Below are 20,146 nucleotides of genomic sequence, written 5' to 3' on the forward strand. Positions count from 1 at the left end.
ATCTCAGTCACAAAGGGACAAATGCTATATGGTGCCACTGTTGTAGAATGAAGCTGACATCGGGATGGGGGTAAGACTGAGAAAAACTGGATGAAATATGTTTACGGCACTGACGTCTTTGGGGGAGAGAATATTTTATATTTTAGAGCATTATGTTTATCGTAAGAGTACAGAATGAGGGTTGCAGAGTGGATTATATTTTGGGGTTGGGGGATATGTGTGGGGGATTACGTACCAATGAGGGAGTTTTTCTTTTGCGTTTGAAGGAGAGGAGCAAATGGGGGGTGGCGGGGAGAGGGGTGCAACAATGAATGAATGGATGGAATTCCAAAATCTCTGTAGATGTTCATTGAAATGAAAAATGAAGAAATTAAAAAATAAAAAATAACAAAATAAATAAAAGAACCAAACAGATGTCCTAAAGTGAAAAATATGGTAACAGAGAACTTGAAGTAAAATGATATGAATTAATACAGAACAGACAGAAGCGTGTGCGTGTGTGTGTGTGTGTGTACACACACACACTGATACACAAGGAATAAAGATCATAGAGGAATTGATGCCTTTTGCCTTTGAACTGTGGTGCTGGAGAAGAGTACTGAGTATCTTATGGACCACCATAATAACCAACAGGTATGTCTTGGAAAAGGCACAGCTAGAGTGCTCCTTGGAGGCAAAGATGATACAGTGTTGTCTTATAAACTTTGTGCATGTTGCTAGGAAACACTATTCCTTGGAGGGGGACTTCCTGCTTGGAAAAGTGTAGGGACAGCAAGAGAGGAAGACCTGCAACCAGGTGGATCGACACAGTGACTGCAGCAATGGGCTCTAATGTGTCAGGAAGTGTGAGGATGGCACAGGATAGGACAGGGTTCACATCTGTTGTTCACAGAGTCACTATGAATTGTAACTGACTTGATGGCGACTAACAACAACAATATGTGTACTGACAACTTCAATCATTTCTCCATCTAACATGATGTTGCCTATTTGTCCAGTGGTGAGAATGTGTGCTTTCTTGACATTGAGATGTAATCCGTATTGAAGGCTGCAGTGTTTGATCTTTTGCAGCAAGTGCTTTAAGTTCTCCTCACTTTCAGCAAGTGAGGATGTGTCATCTGCATAATGAAGGTTATTTATGAATCTTCTTCCAATCCTGATGCCACATTCTTCATAGAGTCCAGCAACATATCAATATCTATCTATCTATCTAGCTAGCTAGCTAGCTAGCTAGCTAGCTATCTATCTATTGTACAGCATTTGTCTGTCAGTTTACTGTATTGAGATACCTTGTGGGTTGCTGTGATACTGAAAGCAATGCCACTGGTGTGTCAAGTGCCACAAAGGTTACCCATGGAAGGCTGGTTTTAGTAACATCCACAACAAATAATGGTTAAAAAGCTCCCAAATTTGGTGAAAGATATTAAGAAACTTATTGAACTTTGTTGTTATATGCCATCAAGTCAACTATCACTCATAGTGACCCTACAAATGACATATCTGAACCTTGTTCCATCCTGCACCGTCCTCACAATCTTTTTTTAATTGAAATAGTTTTTTTATCTTATACTGTTTTACTTACAAAGATTGTATACATTGTTTTTCACATTGGATCTTTCTCATTTCCTTTACCCACCCCTCCCTTCACCCATCAAACTGTGCAACCCTATGATTCTGTGCCCCTCTCCCCCATCCTTACCCCTTTGCTCTTCCCTCTCCACCTTAGATCCTTGTACACATTCTAAAATAATGGTCTTATACAGTATTGGTCCTTACAGGACTGAGTTAGTTCATTTAGTATAATGATCCCCAGTCCCTCCCAACTTAGGTAGTCATTTACAAAATCATTGCTCCTGTGTGCTGCATAGTATTCCATCATGTGAATGCACTATAATTTCTCAATCCATTTGATTATGGTTGAACATCTGGGCTGTTTTCTATGTTCTTGCGATGGTGAAGAACGCTGCTGTGAACAATGGTGTACACGTTTCTGTTCATGCCTCAGTTCTCATTCTCTTGGGGTATATTCCAAGCAGCCTCACAATCTCTTAACACTCGAGCCTGTTATAACCACTGTGTCAACCCATCATTTTTTGAAGGTCTTCCTCTCTTTCACTGACCCTCTACTTTTCACTTTTCCAAGAATGAAGTATTTTTCCAGGGACTGGTCCCTCTTGAAAACATGCCCACAATATATAAGACAAATTCTCATCATTCTTGCTTCTAAAGAGCACTCTGGCTGCACTTCCTTCAAGCCTACTGAACTTGAGTGAAATTCAAGCAGGATATAAGTGGTTGAGGGAGGGGGAAAGCATATAGGAGTGTCATAGTCAAAGGCTAAGTACTAAAAATAAGGAGAAAAGCTTGAAAGCATTCAGAGAAAAACAACACCTTATGTAGAAGGGAACTATAATTTCAGTGTTTCTTTTCCAGAAACAACAAAGATTAGAGAGAAGTTGATGGAACATTATATTTAACATACTGGAAGGGAAACCGTCTGTTTATGTTCAACTCTATGGTCAGAGAAAACTCTTTCAGGCCTCAAATGTTTGGAATCTTGGAAGCATTTACCACCATACGGTCAACACGAAAAGAATTGCTAAGGGAACGTTCTTTAGGCTGGAGGGACGTGCTACCTATCAGATGAAAACTCAGATTTTCATTAAAGCATAAAGAGAGAGTATTGGACATGACTGAGCCCACACTGGGGAATCATGTAAAAAACCAAAGTAGACAGAACTGTACGTTTCGGAGTAGGCTGCCTCATCTGTAGACCTGTACTGCAGACACGGTGGGCTCCTCCTCACTAAGCTGTGGCTAGTCCCAACAGGCCATCATGAAGAAATAGCCAAAGCTGTCTGGCAAAGACTGCCTCCTTTTAAGAGGACTATAGAGATTTCAGATAGGTTTCTTTTTTTTTTTTAAATTTAGGTTGTTTATTTTTCATTTCAATGAACATCTACAGAGATTTTGGGATTCCATTCATTCGTTGTTGCACCCTTCTCCCCGCACAAACCCCTCCCCCCTCCCCCCCATTTGCTCCTCTCCTTGAAAAGCAAAAGAAAAACTCCCTCATTGGTACACAATCCCCCCCCGCACCTCCCCAAACCCCACCCCCTACCCCCAAATATAATCCACTCGTTTCTTAATCATTAGTGCTGGAGTTAATAACATCCCAACCAATAACCTCCTTTTCAAAAAATTCTTATTAGGAAAAATAATGCATTCTATACTGGGTTAAATATTCACTAACAATAAATAAAAGATCCTTTCAAAAAGGAGCTATTCATTAACAATAGTCAAGAAATAAAAGAAAAATCAGATGCTAACATAGCACCTCCCACGTGTTGCAGGGGCATTACTTAAAACAAAACATTCCTTACAAACAAAAATAATTACTTGCTTGAGAAAAATGAACTCTAAAGGACTGTGTCAAAGAGATTTTATATGTCTTGTCCAAACTCACTGCACACAGAACAATAAAAGAATTGCTCATTTCTACGAGTTCATTCTATCTCCAAGCCTGGGTTTCAGTTATAATCAAAGAGCTGTTCCTGAAAGGGTGATTTTAACCACGTTTGACGCTGCCAAATGAGAATATTATACAACATACTGCATCAGGGAAAGTCGTGACTCTTCTAGTTGTCTAACAAAAATGCAGGCTGTCAGAGGGTATAAGCCCCAATTCACAGATGCGTCACCCAACCCTGGGAAAGTTACCATCTTTCTCAGAAGAGTAAATTGTGTTCCTTCTAGGAACACATCCCGGGCAGCAAGATCTAACCAAGAGCTAAGACGTGCTCTGTAGCTGCTAAGCATCCACAAAGCATCTTTGTGCTTCCAGCTGTGTAAGAAGGCATAATCTTTTCTTAGAAGTATAAAGAGTTCAATTACTAAGTAATGCAGCTTATCTACAGGTCTTTCACATCTTTAAAAAAAATTCCTTAGAAATATAACAGACCTATGGACAAATATTATCCAAACACCACAGAATATTTCAGGAATAAGAATTTCCAGTTCCATTTAGCTAATGATGAAACGAGGGTGAGAAAAACGAAAGTTTCCTGTAAGATGCCCAGAACCAGTCCAAGTGGGAGAGGTCCAAACCCTCTAAACGCTAGCACAGTTTTCTTGGCTACAAAGAGATTTTGGAAGTGATAACCCTGGTGGCATACTGGGCTTACAGGTTGGACTGCTAATCAAAAGGTCAGTGGTTCAAATATACCAGCTGCTTCACAGGAGACAGATGAACAGTTTGCTCCTGGTGCCTGGAAACCTGACAGAGAGTCACCAGGGGTACAAATCAACTCAAAGGTAGTATGTTTTTAGTATCTTCAAGTAAAGCAAGTGACATTTTATTTCTTCAGAAACCTTATCATATAGCAGTGGGTATCTGAGATATCTATTTTTTTTCATTCCCTTTTATTTTATATTGGTTTGCAAGGAAAATTTGTATACATTGTGTTTCATTCATATATACTGTATTTCTTTATTTACATTATGTTTCATATGATCATTTCCATAAACTGCACTTTATAAAATTAATCACCATTGATCTAGGTCTCCACTGGATCTTTCTTAATTCTTTCACTCCCCTACCTGTCACCCAATGATTTCCTCATTCTTCATCCTCAGCTCCCCAACCCCTGTCCTTCCACCTTTAGACTTTTGTACACATTTTACTAGTTATCCTCCTATTTTAACAATAATGATCTTATGCAGTATTTGTCCTTATGAGACTGAGTTAGTTCACTCAGCATAATGCTCTCCAGTCTCTCCCATGTTATATAGTTATATTTCAAAATTGTTGCTTCTGAGAGTGCTGCATAGTACTCCATTGTGTGGCTGTACCATCCACATTTTGTTTGTTTCGATCCATTTGTTTGTTTTTTTGGGTGGACATTTCAGCTGATAACCCCCTACCCCCATTTTCCAGTTGGAGGGGAAAAAATTCACTTTGGGAACTAAACCTTAACAAATATCATCACAGTGAAGGGATGAAAGGGAGCATTAACCTAAGATGGACACTATATCTATGTGGTATTAGCTTAGAAGTTTGCACTTTTTTTTAAAAGACATTGCAGTTAGCTGCCTCTGGTCTCCAGCTACCTTAACTGCAGACACATGGTCTTGCAAATCAGTATCACCTGTGGGACTAGGATAAGCGAAAGAGTACTTCCCACTATGAGAAGAAAGACTTGAGAAGGACTTGAAACAAGACTTGAGGCAAGCAAAGCTTGTGGTGTCAAGACCTGGTGAGAGCGAGACCCTGATGGTGAAGAGACTGTGGCACTACTATGGAGAAACTGTGATATGAGGCTACTTGCATTTGTAGGGGCCACAGTTAAAGGTTTGGTTGTTCTTGCTGGATGTTTGAAGAAGAAGCTGACTTGTAACTGCTCTGGGGCAAACCTTGCTAGACAATTTGGATTTGACTGCTGGACTGAAACCAGAGCCTGGACCGATTGAGGAATTGTGCCTTGGGAATGTAGGGATAAAACTCGGATTTGCATTGGGTGGTATTCTTTGTCTCCTTTGTTCTCCAACTTCCTTCCCTAATAAACCCATTGCTGGTACCATAACTAAGAGTCAGCAACAAATAAATAAACCTCTTGCTGCTGGTGGGGCCCTAGAGGTACCACGTGGCTGGGCTCCTTGCCTGGTTTCTGCTCTGGAGCTGTGAGGAGCTGTGCTGTGTTTACTTCCTCTGGCCCCTTCAGAGACATGCTCCCAGCCTTATGTCCCAATGTCTTGTTTTCTCCCTTTAGATAACTTTGTTGTTGTTGTTGTTATGTACTGTAGAGTTGGAACCCACCCATAGCTGACCCTCTAGCAGATTTTCAGAGGCAATAAATTGCATGGGAGGAGACTATCCATCCTTTTCTTGAGGAGCAGCTGGTGGTCTCAAACCATGTGCATTTGGGATTGCAACACAGCTTCTTGCCACTAGGCTACCAGAGCTCCTCGACTGCATGTAAGTGCAGGGAGGAGGAGGATTCTGAGCGACTGGAGTACAAGCAACAAGGAAAACAGCTGCCTCCAAGATCTGCCCCATTTCCCATGGTGAGAAGTTGGATTCAGTGCTGAATCCATTAAGAGTGGTGACAGTGGGCAAAAATACTTTCAAGCAATTTGCATTTTAAAATGTCCCCGTAAAACTGACTGGCTCAGGTTACTGATAGACTACACCACAAAAGGCAAAGACCCCTCCTAAAGTTTCTGTACCATTCGCTTACCCATTGAAATTTCTATCCTCCCCAGTAGACTTGTGGTATTTTCATTTAAACAGCGTATTGTCAGTGCCATTTAAAGATGCATTTTCCTAAAAAGTAACTCAAGATGGAACAAGGACTGAGGCATGAGACCTAAAATTATAAAGATCATCAAAGGAGAAAATAGGGACAACTATCAAAGACCTAATCCATGGCATGAATAGAGCATACAATAGAATAAAAAAAATGCACAATTATCAGATGATAAACCATATAATTGGGACTTTCTAAAAATTAAATCCTTGCATCCATCAAAAGACCTCTCCAAAAGATTACAAAGAGAATCAACAGACTGCAAAAGAGTACTTGGCAATGATATATCTGACAAAGGACTAATCTCTAAAACTGGTAGAAAACTTTAACACCTCAACAACAAAACCTCAAACAACCCAATTATAAAATGGGCAGAGGACATAAAAAGACATTTTACTGAAGACATTCAGATGGCTAACACACACATGACAAAATGCTCATGATCATTAACTATTTAAAAACACTTAGAGTATGTTCCCAGTAGTGAAATTGCTGGGTCAAATGGTATTTCTATTTCCAACTTTTTAAAAAAGAGACAGGCCACCTTCCATAGTGGTTACACTCCCAACCGGCACTGAATGAGGTGAAATTTCATATTTGCATCTCTCTGATAGCTACGGATTTGGAACATTTCTTTATGTGTGTGTTTGTCATCTGAATTTGTGTGTGTGTGTGTGAAGTGTTTATTCATATCCTGTGCTTATCTTGTGACTGGATTGTTTTACCTTTTTTTGAGATGCTACAGTATCCTATTTTAGATGTTGTTATGTGCTGTCGATTGGCCTGCAGTTTATAACAACCCTATACACAATAGCTCTGAAGCCTGCCCTATCCTGAAACAGTCTCACTGACTCTCCAACACACCAACCCCCCCATTACCCCTGTTACTGTATCAATCAATCAATCAATCAATCAATCTCGTCTGGGGTCTTCTCCTGTGCTCCAACCTTCTGAGCATGATATCCTTCTAAGGACTGGTCCCTCCTGGCCACATGCCCAAAGTAAGATGGAGCTTCAAAATTCTAGCCTCCAATGAGAAACTTGGTTTCACCTTCTTCAAGTCAGACCTATTTGTTTTCTTGGCAGACCATGGTATATTCAATACTCTTCTCCAGCACCACAGCTTAAATCATCAACTATCTTTCTATCATACCTAGTCAGTGTCCAGCTTTTTGATGCATAGCAAGTAATTGTGAAGACCATGGCCTGGACCAGGCTCTAGACTGACAATTTCTTCTCAGCATTCTGGAGAGGTCCCTGACAATAGACTTCCCCAAGAGTTTCAGGAGGCAAGTTATTTAGGAAGTGAATGCCACTCCTGCTTCCACTCTTAAGGGAGGGAGCTCTTGTGGCCTAGTGGCAAGAAGCTACGCTGCAAACCTGAAGGTACATGATTCAAGATCAACAGTGGCTTCATGGGAGAAGGATGGGCAACTCCCCTCTTACCTCTGAAAACCCATGGGAGGGTCATCTATGGGTCAGTTTTGACTTAGCTGTACACAACAACAACATCTATAAACAAATGTACTGCATGCTACTCTGCTAATGAACTACTTTCCTGTGAAGGACCTCTCCAAAGTGCTAAAGAACAAGGATGTCAGTTTAAAGACCAAGGTTTTCCTGATGCAAGCCATGGTATTTTCAATTGCTTCTTATGCATCTGAGAAATAGACAATGAATAAGGAATACGAAAGAACAGTTCATGTCTTCGAGTTATGGAGCTGGAGAGAACGAATGACTATCCCATGGACTTGCCAAAAGAACAAACAAGCCTGTCTTGGAGGAAGTACGACCAAAGTGCTCCTTAGAAGCAGGAGGGTGAAGCTTCATCTCACATACTCTGGACACGCTGTCAGGAGGGGTCAGTCCCTGACAAAAGACTTCATGGTGGGAAAGGCAGAGGGTCAGAGATGGTGAGTCACAGTCAACTTGAGGGCTCCTAACAACAACAAATGATACTCTTCCCACTCATGAACTTAGTGAGCCGTATTAGTGACCCATTCTCCTCTGTCTAACATAACAGAGACAGTACTCAGTACACTTTGGGATGGAAAGGTTGAATTCTGTTTGTAGAGGCTCAACAGCTTGAGGTAGCCCTTACAGTCCAGGAATGGATCCTAAATTCATTTGGTATTACAATATAGCAACTGCTTCCTTCTTGTTCCTGATTATGCTTTTAATAGTTAAAAATTCCATTAAGTTTTTATGACTCTAACCATCCACTGGGCTGACGGTTTCAGGTTCTCTCCAGTGAGCCCCCGATCTCTTAGGGCTCAGAGTTTATGAACAAGGTCTGGCTTCTTTTCTTCTTGGTTTTCAAATGCTGCTACACAACTTACCCCATGTAACGTAATGAAGGTTGAAGAGAATAGATCATTATCTTCATTTTATCCGTGAGGAAACTGAGGCCCCCCAGAGTTAAATGACTTGCTTAAAGCTACAAGGCAGTTTGGATCAGAGCTCAAACTAAGAAGAAATATTTTGAGCCTCAAATAGACCACTTGGTAGCTGTGAACTTTTGTATAAATCACTTCATATATGTTTTGTATCAACTCTGTTATGAAGTTGTGAGCAACAAATTAATTGTATTTACCATTCATGCAGTATTTACATTTTTTCAAATGTTCATCCATCTCTCATTTAATCCTGGAAGGTTGTTTGTCTTATTATTTACCATTTACAAATGAAAAAAACCGAGAACTGAGAAGGTGCAGTGGCCTGCTCCAAGTTATCCGGCTATAGCCTGTCCGAACTAAGGCTGGAATTCACGTGACGTGCGACTCCATGTGCAATGCTCTATCCATGACACCACCTTTCCTGTCAAGCTCTCAGAGGGGAGATAACCAAAGTGAAAGTGCTTCACAAAATGTAAATGCCTTAAACATGCTACTCAAATGTTTAGGAATGTGGCCATCTGTCCTGACAGACAGACTAGGACCCCCGACCAGGCTTGGCAAAGTGGATTCAGAATCGAGGTTAGAAAAACTTGTGTGAATTGCCAGCTGGGGCTGGGGAAGGAGGCTGCCTTCAGGAATAGCAGAGCTTGGCTGTACATACCACCGCTGCCAAAGGTAGATCAGTGAAAGCAAAACCTCCCACCTTCGCTTTTGATCTTGGATTCAGAATAGCAACCTATAATCACGTCGCACATGTTCTGGTATTACGTTAAAGCTGTCACTTTGGCACAAGCACAGAGGTGTGTGTCAACCTTAATCGGAAATCAGAGTCCTGCGTTACCTTTAAAGCTGCCACCCGTAAAGACGGCTGAACGGGTTGAAGAAAAGGAGCTCAGAAATTGTAGCAAAAGGCAGCTTCCAGCCTCAACTGTCAAGACACTCTAATAAATGCAAGACAGCCCTAATATTACAAAGACTAGAAACACGGGTCACTAATTATTGTTGTACCCAAGACCAGCCAGTTTGGAGAAACAAACTTACAATTATCCCAGCTCCCATTTTACCACTAAGGCTTGCATACAGCAAATTTCTTCAAGGTAACAACACAAGCATTTATTACTCTTTTGGCAGCAGGTGATCTGGGCACAGTGACAGACTAGAGAACACGTCTTAAAGCTTTCCATTAGGGCCTTCTTGACCAGAAGAGCTTGGCACTATTTAATGCTGGCTAACCTCCAAATCAATAAAGTGTTAAAGAAACTGTCCCCCGGAGGGGCTCCCAGAGTAGAAAGTTACCAACCTCAGCTTGTTTGCACCAAACGCTTATGTTTTTACGCTGGGCTTTTGTGAAGTGGTCCCAGGCCTTTTGTTTGGAGGCAGAATGGTACACAGCCACGATCTGCTCAACTGTGACATCAAATTAGTAGTTGAATCAGGTCAGGGTATCGTCCAGGGATGGCAAAAGAGGAGAGAAAAGAAAGAGAAGAGATGTATCAGACTAGCTGTATCTTCTTGTTCTGACATTATGCTTGACTGTGGCCGGGCTTGGTTGTGTGAGGGTATCGTGATTCTAAAGGGAACGCAAAGGCACAGACATCAATACACAGAAAGAAAAACATGAACTCCAGAAAGTCTGGGGCAAGATGGTGACTAGTGTTACAATGCAGGCGGTCTGGGTTCTTTCAGACAGTTCACACAAGAGTCATGGTAGTGAATGTGATTTTGTTGACCCCACACAGCATTGCAACAAGCAGCACATGGCACTAAGCCTTTCCCTCCCTGGTCCCTTTCATCAACTGGTCCTGCAAAAAGAGCCTGGATGCTTCACTTCATCAGAGCTTACTCCAGTAGTGTGTAGAGACAGGTTTATTCAGTAGCATCGAATCAAAACCTAAGCTGGACCACAGCTATTTCAAGTCTACTTAGATGGACTTGTTGACAGAAGGAATATATATTTTGTGGAGGAATACTGTGTAAATATTACACAGTATTTCACAGGGGCACTTAATGTGTCAAATGCGAACTGCACAAAGATTCTCAGGGCATGATCCTAAATAGTTCAAAAACAGCAGTCTTAACATCATTCTTTTGGGAAATACAATGCAGGACAGGAGCCTTGCCTGGCCACTGGCTCACAGAGAGAAAATATAGGAGTGCACTTTCTTTCCTTACTACATGTTGTAGTCTGTCTTCTCACGAGTTTAGGATTTACATCCTTCTGTGCTTGCTGCTCTTTCGACTTATTCTGAAGTCTTGATGACTTGGCCTGGATTCTATGCCCACTTACACGCTCCAAATGAAAATGGACAATCAAACTACTTCTTAACTCCTGTTGCTTGTCAGTCAAGATTGCTACATAGGAAAAGACCGTAATTGTTTAAAAGAAGTATCATAAAACGGGATCCTTATTCTTAAGGTGAATTCCTTACTGAAAAGCCATGAATGTATAGTTTTACAATATGGCTACAATTGTCAAGTTCAGTTTGAGTAGTAGCTACCCTCCACTGGATTTCTGAGGCTGTTTTACTAAAGGTGACAAAATTATATATATAATTTTGGTGGCCTCAAACCATGTGCCTTTGGGATTGCAGCTCAGCTTCTTACCACTAGGCCACCAGAGCACACGCTCGACCTATCTATCTATCTATCTATCTATCTATCTATCTATCTATCTATCTATCTATCATGTGCCATTGAGTTGCCTGAGACTCATAGTGACCCTATGTACAACAGCCCTAAACCCTGCTCTATCCTGTGCCAATCTTATTGTCTTTGACATATCTATCATCAGCCTAGTCACTGAATCAATCCATCTTATCAAGGGTCTTCGTCTCTTGCGATGTCCCTCTCCAAGGACTGATCCTGCCTTGCAACATGTCCAAAGTATGTCAGATGGAGCCTCAGAATCCTTGCCTCCAAGGAGCAGCCTGGTCTCTCCCTCTCCAGGATGAACTTGTTTGTTCTCCTAGCAGTTCCATGGTATATTCAATACTCTTCTCCAGCAACAGAGCTCAAAGGCATCAATTCTCCTTCTATTATCCCTAGTCATTTGCCAGCTTCTGACACATAGCAAATAATTACAAAGACCATGGCCTGAGTCAGGTGCACCTTAGTCTCCAAATGGACATTGTTGTTCTTCAGTACTTTGGAGAGGTCTCTGACAGCAGACTTTCCCAATGCAATTAATCTTTTCATTCCCTGGCTGCTGGTACCAAGAGTGTTGTTTATGGAGCCAAGCAAACTAAAACTCTTAACAATCTCAACTCAATCTCTTCATCATCTATTGTGATGCTGCCAATCAGTCCAGTGGTGAGAATAAAGTGTATACATATATATCTCAACAGATCTGACTCATAGCTAACTCTCCACTGGGTTTTCAGAGGCTATAAATTTTACATGAGGAATTTATACCTTAAAGTGTAAAGTACCATAACTATACATATAAGGCAATTTTTTTCACATCTTTGATGTGTGTGTAAATGAACTGTGAGGGAACTTTGGATTCTACAATTCTGTGTCTTAGCAGGGAAAAATAAACATAATCCCCCAGTTTAACTTGAATTGCTTTTACCTGGGATCCACAGAATTATCTTGGTGGAAATAGCCTTAAAATGAATTAAGTGATTATATTTTTTTGTATAATACATACAACTTTATTGTTTTAGAGTTATCAACTTTTAGATCCATAGGACATGTATGACGCATGTCCCATCGATCCAAAAGCATAGTGATGGCAGGACTATATTTCTTCCTAGGAAGTAGGGAAGAATATACTTCACCTTTTGCACTTCCTAGACATCATCCACATTCATTGATGTAATCCACACTTCTTGGTTCATGACAATATTCTTTATCTTCAAAGCCAGCATTCTTATCTAGCTACATCTCTTACAGATATGGCTATAAACATTATTTGTAGTGATATCTTTCTCAGATTCCACTAAGCAGTAAAAAGGTTCTCCCATTTTTCGAATCCATGTAATTAGGTTGGACCCACTTGAAAAATACAAGGCACTGTCACCATCTCTACAATCTTATTCATATGTATTGAATCCCTATTGCCAAGTAAAGTTACATATCCGTTGGTTCTAGGAATTAGGCAGTCTTGGAGAGTCATTATTCTGCTTATCACCGTCATGCAAATACAGAAGAACAAATTTTCATTCTTAAGGCACAAACACCTGTCTTTCTCTCTCAGACGAGCTGGTGGATGGTTGGATTTGAACAACGTGCCTTTGAGTTGGTAATGCAGGTCTTTATCCACTAGGACACCAGAGTGTTCTCTCTCTATCTCTAACTATATCTAGCTATATCTGTCTATCTCTCTCTATCTATATCTATATATCTATATCTATATCCATAATTCCTCTGTTCTCTTTCATTTACGTGATCCTACAAGGGCAATGATATCCTTGAAAGGCAATGAATCAGGCACAAAGACTAAGGTCCACCTGATTTAGACCATCAGCTGCTACACATCTTAGAGGTGGGCAAAGAATAAGGATGACAGGAGAATCACTGATGCATTTGAGTTGTGGTGTTGTAGAAGAGTACTAAATATCCCAAGGATTGTCGAAGAACAAGCAGATATGTGTTGGAGAAAGTACAACCAGAATGTTCTTAGAGGTAAAATTAATGAAGCTTCATCTCACATATTTTGGACATGTTAGGAGATGAAGACCCGCAACAAGATAGACTGATGTGTCGGGGATAGGAGAGTTCAGATCTCTTGTTCATTGGGTTGCTATGTGACTCAATGGCACTTAACAATAATAAACGTTTGCAGCAGGATGTCTCTTTAAAAATGGCCATTTCAGTGGCTTCTCACTCCTTGTCATAGTGCCTGTCATATTCACGGAAGGAAAAAAAGGAAATAAAATACAAAAAGGAGGAGTAGCAAATTTTGTTCCTCGTCAATCACTTTGAGAAACATAATTAAATGTATCATGAAAATGGAGTACTTACAAAGTATGTTACATGATAAGAATGATCCAAATCTGAAGGAAAACTGAAAAAGATTTCAGGGATGAAATCCCAAATTCTCCACTGAGGCCCGGGGTTGCCAGTGACTTACCTGAGAACATAAAAAAGTGCTGTGGTCTCAGTGTTAGTGTTTCTAAGGAGCTAAACAGAGGCATTGGAGGAGATGGAAAATAATGTGTAACGACACACATTGGGCGGCAGATCCAGAGAGAGACACCACGCTTGGTAAAGAAGAGGCTCAGTGAAGGAGAGGAAGATTCCCAATGAGATGATCGACACAGTGACTGCAGCAATGGGCCCGAGTGTGTCAGAGATGATGAGGACGGGATAGGGCAGGGTTCAGGTTGACTGTTCACAGGGTCACTCAGAGTCATACTCGACTAGACGGCACCTAACAACTACTCGGGCTATTCCTTGGAGAGGAACATAATGCTTGGAAAGGTGGTGGTTAGGAAAAGCAGAGGAAGACCCCCAACCATATGAATTGACACAGTGACTGCAGCAATGGGCTCAAGCATTTTGGAGATGGATGAGGATGGCACAGGCTAGGGCAGAGTTCAGGTCTGTTGTTCACGCGGCCACGATGACTCAGAGCTGACCTGAAAGCACCCATTAACAACACCCAGCCTATGGAAATGAACTTGGGTGTATGGCGGTATCAGGAGACACTGTGTAATCTTGCCCATTACACAGGACGGCTCCGTAGGCCTGGTCCCCATCTCCTGAGTGGTGACTGAGGCCCCTCTCACTCTCCAACAGAACTTGGACTTTAACTCACACTGAACAAGAATTCCAGAAAGGGCTTGTTTGAACTTCTCCTTTGCTTCTTCCATGTCTTTTTCATGGGTAGCTTTCTCATTCACCAGACGGCGGACATGGCTGTTGGCAGACTGGATCATGGAGTAGAAGTTATTAGCACTGCGGCGGTTCACCTCTCCTCGCTCGATCCAGGTGAGCAAGGTCTGCACGGCTTCGGAGAATTTGGAATCATCTGGGGAGAAAAAAAAAAAGAATTCTATCTAGAACTATCAACAGTAACAACATCTACACTGGAATGGGACAAGGGAGGGGACTGTATGAAGGAAACGGATGAGTAGACATTGTGTGGATGGCAACTGACAATCTGGAACAAGGAATGTGGTACCAAAGTGAACTGGGGGCGGGAGAAAAATGTCAATGAACAAATGAAAACCCTTTATTTTGTAAACCTTCACTAAAATCGTCATTTAAAAAAAACCTCAAACCACGTCTTTATCTGTTACTTCAATATGCTGGGAGAGAGGCCACTGTGACTTTTGGGTGCCCACACATGCGCGTAAACACACACACACCCCATCCCACCCCAGGCAGCTGACAGAAGACTGAAAAAAGCAGCCAAATTGGTGTGGTGTATGAAGAATTTTTTTTGGAACAAAATTGCTTCTTTAGTTCTTTAAGGGAAAAGTTAATCAGTATAGCTTTCCAATTCTGCAAATTTCATCACTTCTCTGGTCTTTCTCTCTCTGTGTATGAATGAACAGTGAGGGAATTTTGTAATTCTACAATTATGTGTCTTAGCTGGGAAAAATAAACTTGAGCTCCAAGTTTAACTTGAATTGCTCTGGCCATAACTTTACCCCGGATCCACAGAATTACACTGGTAGGAGTAGCCTTAAAAATGAGTTAAGTGATTAATTCTTAAGGTATAAACACCTACATCTCTGACCTTTTATAACATCATTTCTTTGTCCAAACCACAGCCCCGGGCCTTCTACTCACTCACAGTCAGAATCTATTTTGATGCAATTCATTTTATTTCTACATTTCTTCACATTCTTTTTCACTTGCCTGAGGAGGCCTCCAAGTAGATTTCTACAGTGAGTTACAAGTTATTCTCTGAAGTTCAAAAAGTTAGCACAGCCTTTCCAAAGTGTCGGAGACAGCTACTTATAGATTCTATGGCTCAAAACGCCTGGGAGGAGAGTCCATTAGCATTGCATTGAAGCCCTGCTCTAAGGCTTCACATCCCTCTCTGGCCAGAAACTTCTTTGGCCAGGAAGAGAACCCTCATTGCAATTTTTTTCAAATTTAGAATTTTTAGTTCAATTTTCTACCAGACTGGGGGAAAAGAATTCTTACAACATTTATAAAATATCACATGAAAAGGTGCATTAATATTTTCTTTTCCTTTCCCACAAATGAACCCTAAAAATGATAAATCCATTCAACTTGATTTAACCAACAGTTGTATAGTATGTGTGTCTCTGTGGGTGGGCAAGTAGACACTCTCTTACTACAAACTGAACTTTTTGCCATGTGCCCTTTATTCAAAGCTCACATATGTCTCTTAGGGCTAGGGATTTTGAGCATTTCTTCATGTGTTTGTTAGCCATCTGAATGTCGTCTTCGGTGAAGTGCCTGTTCATATCCTGTGCCCATTTTCTATTGGATTATTTACCTTTATCTTGTTGTGGTGCTCAAGTATTTCATAAATTCTGGATATAAGTCCCTTATCTGATATGTTATTACCGAATACTTTTTCCCAGTCAGTGGCTTCCCTTTTTACCCTACTGGAGAAGTTTTTGGATGTGCATACTGGGAGGAGGGTAGAGAGAATAGTGCAACAATGAATGGGTGGAAGCCCAAAATCTCTGTAAATGTTTATGAAGATTAATAAAATATAATTATAGAAAAAAAAAAAAAAAAAAACAAAGCTCACATATGAGTCTTGATGTAGATGTTCCCTTTTTTTGCTTCTCTTGAAGCCCACATAACCAGCAAATTAAGTTTCATTGGTGTATTTTTTTTAATTCAGATTGACTTGTTTGATATCATGGAAACAACTTTGGACTTGGTATTTTACCAATCAGTTCTTCTTCTGTTGAACTGAAGAAAAAGAATTGATACCTTTCAACTGTGCCTTTGGAGAAGCATTGTGAACATCCCATGGACTGCCAAAAGATCAAACAAATATGTCTTGGAGAATGTGCAGCCTGAATGTTACTTGGAGGCAAAAAGTTTGGCTCACATACTCTGGGCGTATTGCTAGGAGAGGCTGTTCCTTGGAGAGGGACATCATGCTTGGAAAGGTCTACTAAAAAGGTCTACAAAGGAGAAGACGACCTTCAGCCAGGTAGATTGACACCGAGACTGCCGCAATGGCACAGGATAGGACAGGGTTCAGATCTGTTATTCATAGGGTCACTATGGGTTGTACTCAACTCAAAGGCACCTACCAACAACTAACAACATCTTATCAATCAATCCTTTCTGCTTTTCCTGTTTTTCAAAGTGTAATCATTATTTATCATATCTTAGTTCTGGAGTTTATGTTTGCTCTTTCTCTGTTTTGGGGGGAAATATCAACCTAGGCAAGAGAGTTCTGAAACATGTGAGTCCCTTCTGCTATACAGGGCAAACAAATCAGGGAATGAGATCTACTTAAAAGGTGGAGTTTGTAGTATCTTACTGAGCCAACAGTACAAGGGGTAGGGGTGATTCATATCATTAAAGCTGAGAGGGTGTCATCAATAAGATCAATGGGGCATTGACATCCATTTAATAAAGCCAGCCAAGTTCCGAGAATTAGAAAGGCTAGATTTGAGCTACTGCCACAGGAGGCCAGGCAGGGCAATGGATGTTAAATAAGCAAAATGTCTCTGAGTCAAGCAAGGGCAAATGGAGTTAATACTAAAGAGAAAGTTGTCCAAATCTGCAATGTGTAGGAGTCTCCATAGCAACCGTGTGAAATAAGTTGGTCACGTGAACTTGTTAAACACTTCCTTGGTAGTGTCAGAGGTAGTGCTGGCTAAGCCTCTGAGGAATCAAAGCAGAATGTGCACTGTGGCTATACCTTTCTGGCCCTTGGTTTTCTCTTCTGTAAAATGAGGATTTAAGCAGAGTGGTTTAAGGCCATACAGAGTTCTGGCATTCTGATTCATTTACCTGGTTTAAAATTCAAAACTAATCTGTATTCATTATGAAAGAGGGAGCACAGGTCCCAAGTCACAGGTTATAACTAAAAATCTCTGATGTGGATAAGTGGGGAAGACTTGCTTCTTTCTAGTTAACCCTGGATAGAAAAATGCCACCTGGAGGGACAGGGAAGGAGGAGATACAAGTGGAAGGGATAAATCTCCCGGTTCTTGAGTTCCCAGGTAGAATAAGGCTCCAATGCAGAAATGCTTGAGATCCTTTAATGCAAAATTCAAAGAGCCAACAGCATAAAAAAAAATTATTAAATATCTTTTTCTTTTTTAAAGAAAAGGCTCTTGTAGTCATGAAGCCTTTTGTACCTTTAAGTTTTTCAGCAACAATGCTGCATTCGTGATCTGAATAGTGGACCACTGGAGGTGGGGATGGTGGGCGCAATCTTTCTTCTTCCATCCTCCTGCGGTGGCGCTCCTCTCTTGCTAGCATGCGCTGCTTGCACTCCCACTCATACAGGTCATCTCGAGCCTGAGCAAAGTCAACGTGGAGTCGGCCGGTGTCCTTTTTGTCGGTGCTGGAGCCCAGGCGAATGCGGTAACCTAGGTGTACAGCAGGAGGGAGAGAAAAGAGGGCAGTGTAATAGCAGCAAAGTTTCACATGTGATTGGATAAGTGACCAAGTACTCCCAGATTCTCTTCCCACTACTAGCGAGGTGAGCCACCAAATAACTGAGCTTATAGACTCATCCCTGATACTAGTTTACTTAGGGTTCTATAGCTTGGGTCAGTCTTGTTCTTAGGAGCTCTATTCTTCCATCTGCCACCTACTTCTGAATAAGGAGCCTCATTTGGCACAGAGGCTAGGAAGAAAATGTAGCCTCAAACTATGGTATCTTTGGGTAACTTCACCAATATTCTCAGCTATACCACCACCCAGCTTTCTCATAAAACTGAAACATACTGACTCAGTATTTCAATCCCTAAAATTGCTTCTTAGATGCACCTGGAGGGAGCTCTGGGGGATTAGTTGTAAGGATTTGCATTGCCAACCCACAGGTATGTGGTTTGTAATCCACCAACTACTGTGCGAGAGAAGGATGAGTAATCTTCCATGTGATTTACTGCCTTTGAAAACCCACTGGAGGGTCGGCTGTGAGTCAGTTCCGATTCAGCGGCACACAAGAGCAACACCAAAAGGTGCACCTGGAAGTGCTGAATCATACTACAATAGGGAAAAGAAGTTAGATATGATGAGAAATGGTATGTCACCCAGTGACATAGAGTTTGGGTCCCTGGGGTGAAGGCAAGAGGCTGCATGATTGTGATAAAGCGGTACAGGACTGGGATTCAGATGACCAGGAGTTAAGCCCCTACTTCTACTTTTTCCCCGCTATTAACTAAGACTCTCAAAAAAGATGAACTGACACAGTGACTGTACTAATAAGGTCAAGGGTGTGGGAGATTATGAGGATGGCACAAGATAGGGGAAGTCTGCTCACAGAGTTCCTAAGAGTCATAGTTCATGCAATGGCATGAACAACATACTACCTAACTCCCTTGATAAGAAATAGAGGAAAATCATTTACTAAGAACTTTTTCAATTTTGAGAGGTAAGTTAAATATTTCCACACGTCTCTATTGTTGTTGTTGTTGTGTACTGTCGAGTCCGAACTGACCTATCACTGACCCTCTGGAGGGTTTCCAGGGGCAGTTATCGCTCAGGAGGAGATTGTTCATCCTTCTCCTGTGGGGCAGCTGGTGGGTTTGAACTGCGTGCCTTTAGGACTGTAGCACAGCGTCTTGCCACGAGGTCACCAGAGCTCCACATGTATTTATCATCTTTCATTTTCAGTGCAATTTTGCAGAGGAAGACCAATGAGAGAGCTTAAGTCATTTTGACAAAGTGAAACAATGAGCAGATGATAGAGACCAGAATCCAGGACATTAGACTAAAAAGTAAAATCCATCATGCTTGCCATGACTTTAATCTGCCTCTAAAAAATAATATTCAAGAAAGACTTCTGCTTCTGGTCAATATTGAGTATAGAATCAGATTACCCCTTATGCCTAAAACAACTGAAAATCTGGGCAAAATATGTGAAACATATATTTGCTTGGGTACAGTACTAAGAAGGGTTATAGTCTCATGACTCACATACACACTCATTGCTACTGAACTGGGCTGACTCACAGCTGACTTTCCAGCTGAAAAGGAGATGTAAAGGTGAGAAAAAAAATGGGGAAAAAAATTTCATAGTTAAAAAGGCCATTTCTAGATCCATCTTGAAATACAAGGACATTTATAGGAATTAAAAAATACCCAAAAATGTAAGATTCACTATGTCTGATATCTAAAAAAAAAAAAAAACACTAGCAGGTATGCAAGGAAGAGGAAAACAAGAACTATAATGAGGATGGAAAAAAACCAAGCAATCCAAAATTCAGAAGTTTTACAGGTAATAGATTAATAAACAAAAATGCCAGATAATTATTATAATTAGATTGCATTATGTTCAAGAAGTTTGAAAAATGAAACACAAAAGACATAAAAAGT

At 41.0% G+C, this 20,146-nt stretch overlaps 1 protein-coding gene across 1 annotated transcript in view; it reads right to left on the reverse strand.

Moving 5' to 3' along the window:
• Positions 1 to 20,146, reverse strand: part of ENOX2 (ecto-NOX disulfide-thiol exchanger 2) — a 210,546-nt gene that overhangs the window by 37,930 nt on the left and 152,470 nt on the right. Inside the window, exons 5-7 of the mRNA XM_006881795.1 lie at positions 17,959 to 18,192; positions 14,463 to 14,675; positions 10,002 to 10,108 (exon numbers count right to left, since the gene is read on the reverse strand). Of these exons, the coding sequence (XP_006881857.1) occupies positions 10,002 to 10,108; positions 14,463 to 14,675; positions 17,959 to 18,192 (554 nt within the window). The remainder of the gene's footprint in view (positions 1 to 10,001; positions 10,109 to 14,462; positions 14,676 to 17,958; positions 18,193 to 20,146) is intronic.

The sequence above is a fragment of the Elephantulus edwardii genome, unplaced genomic scaffold, assembly GCF_000299155.1.
Source record: "Elephantulus edwardii isolate Elephantulus edwardi_28Jun2011 unplaced genomic scaffold, EleEdw1.0 scaffold00016, whole genome shotgun sequence".
NCBI lineage: Eukaryota > Metazoa > Chordata > Mammalia > Macroscelidea > Macroscelididae > Elephantulus > Elephantulus edwardii.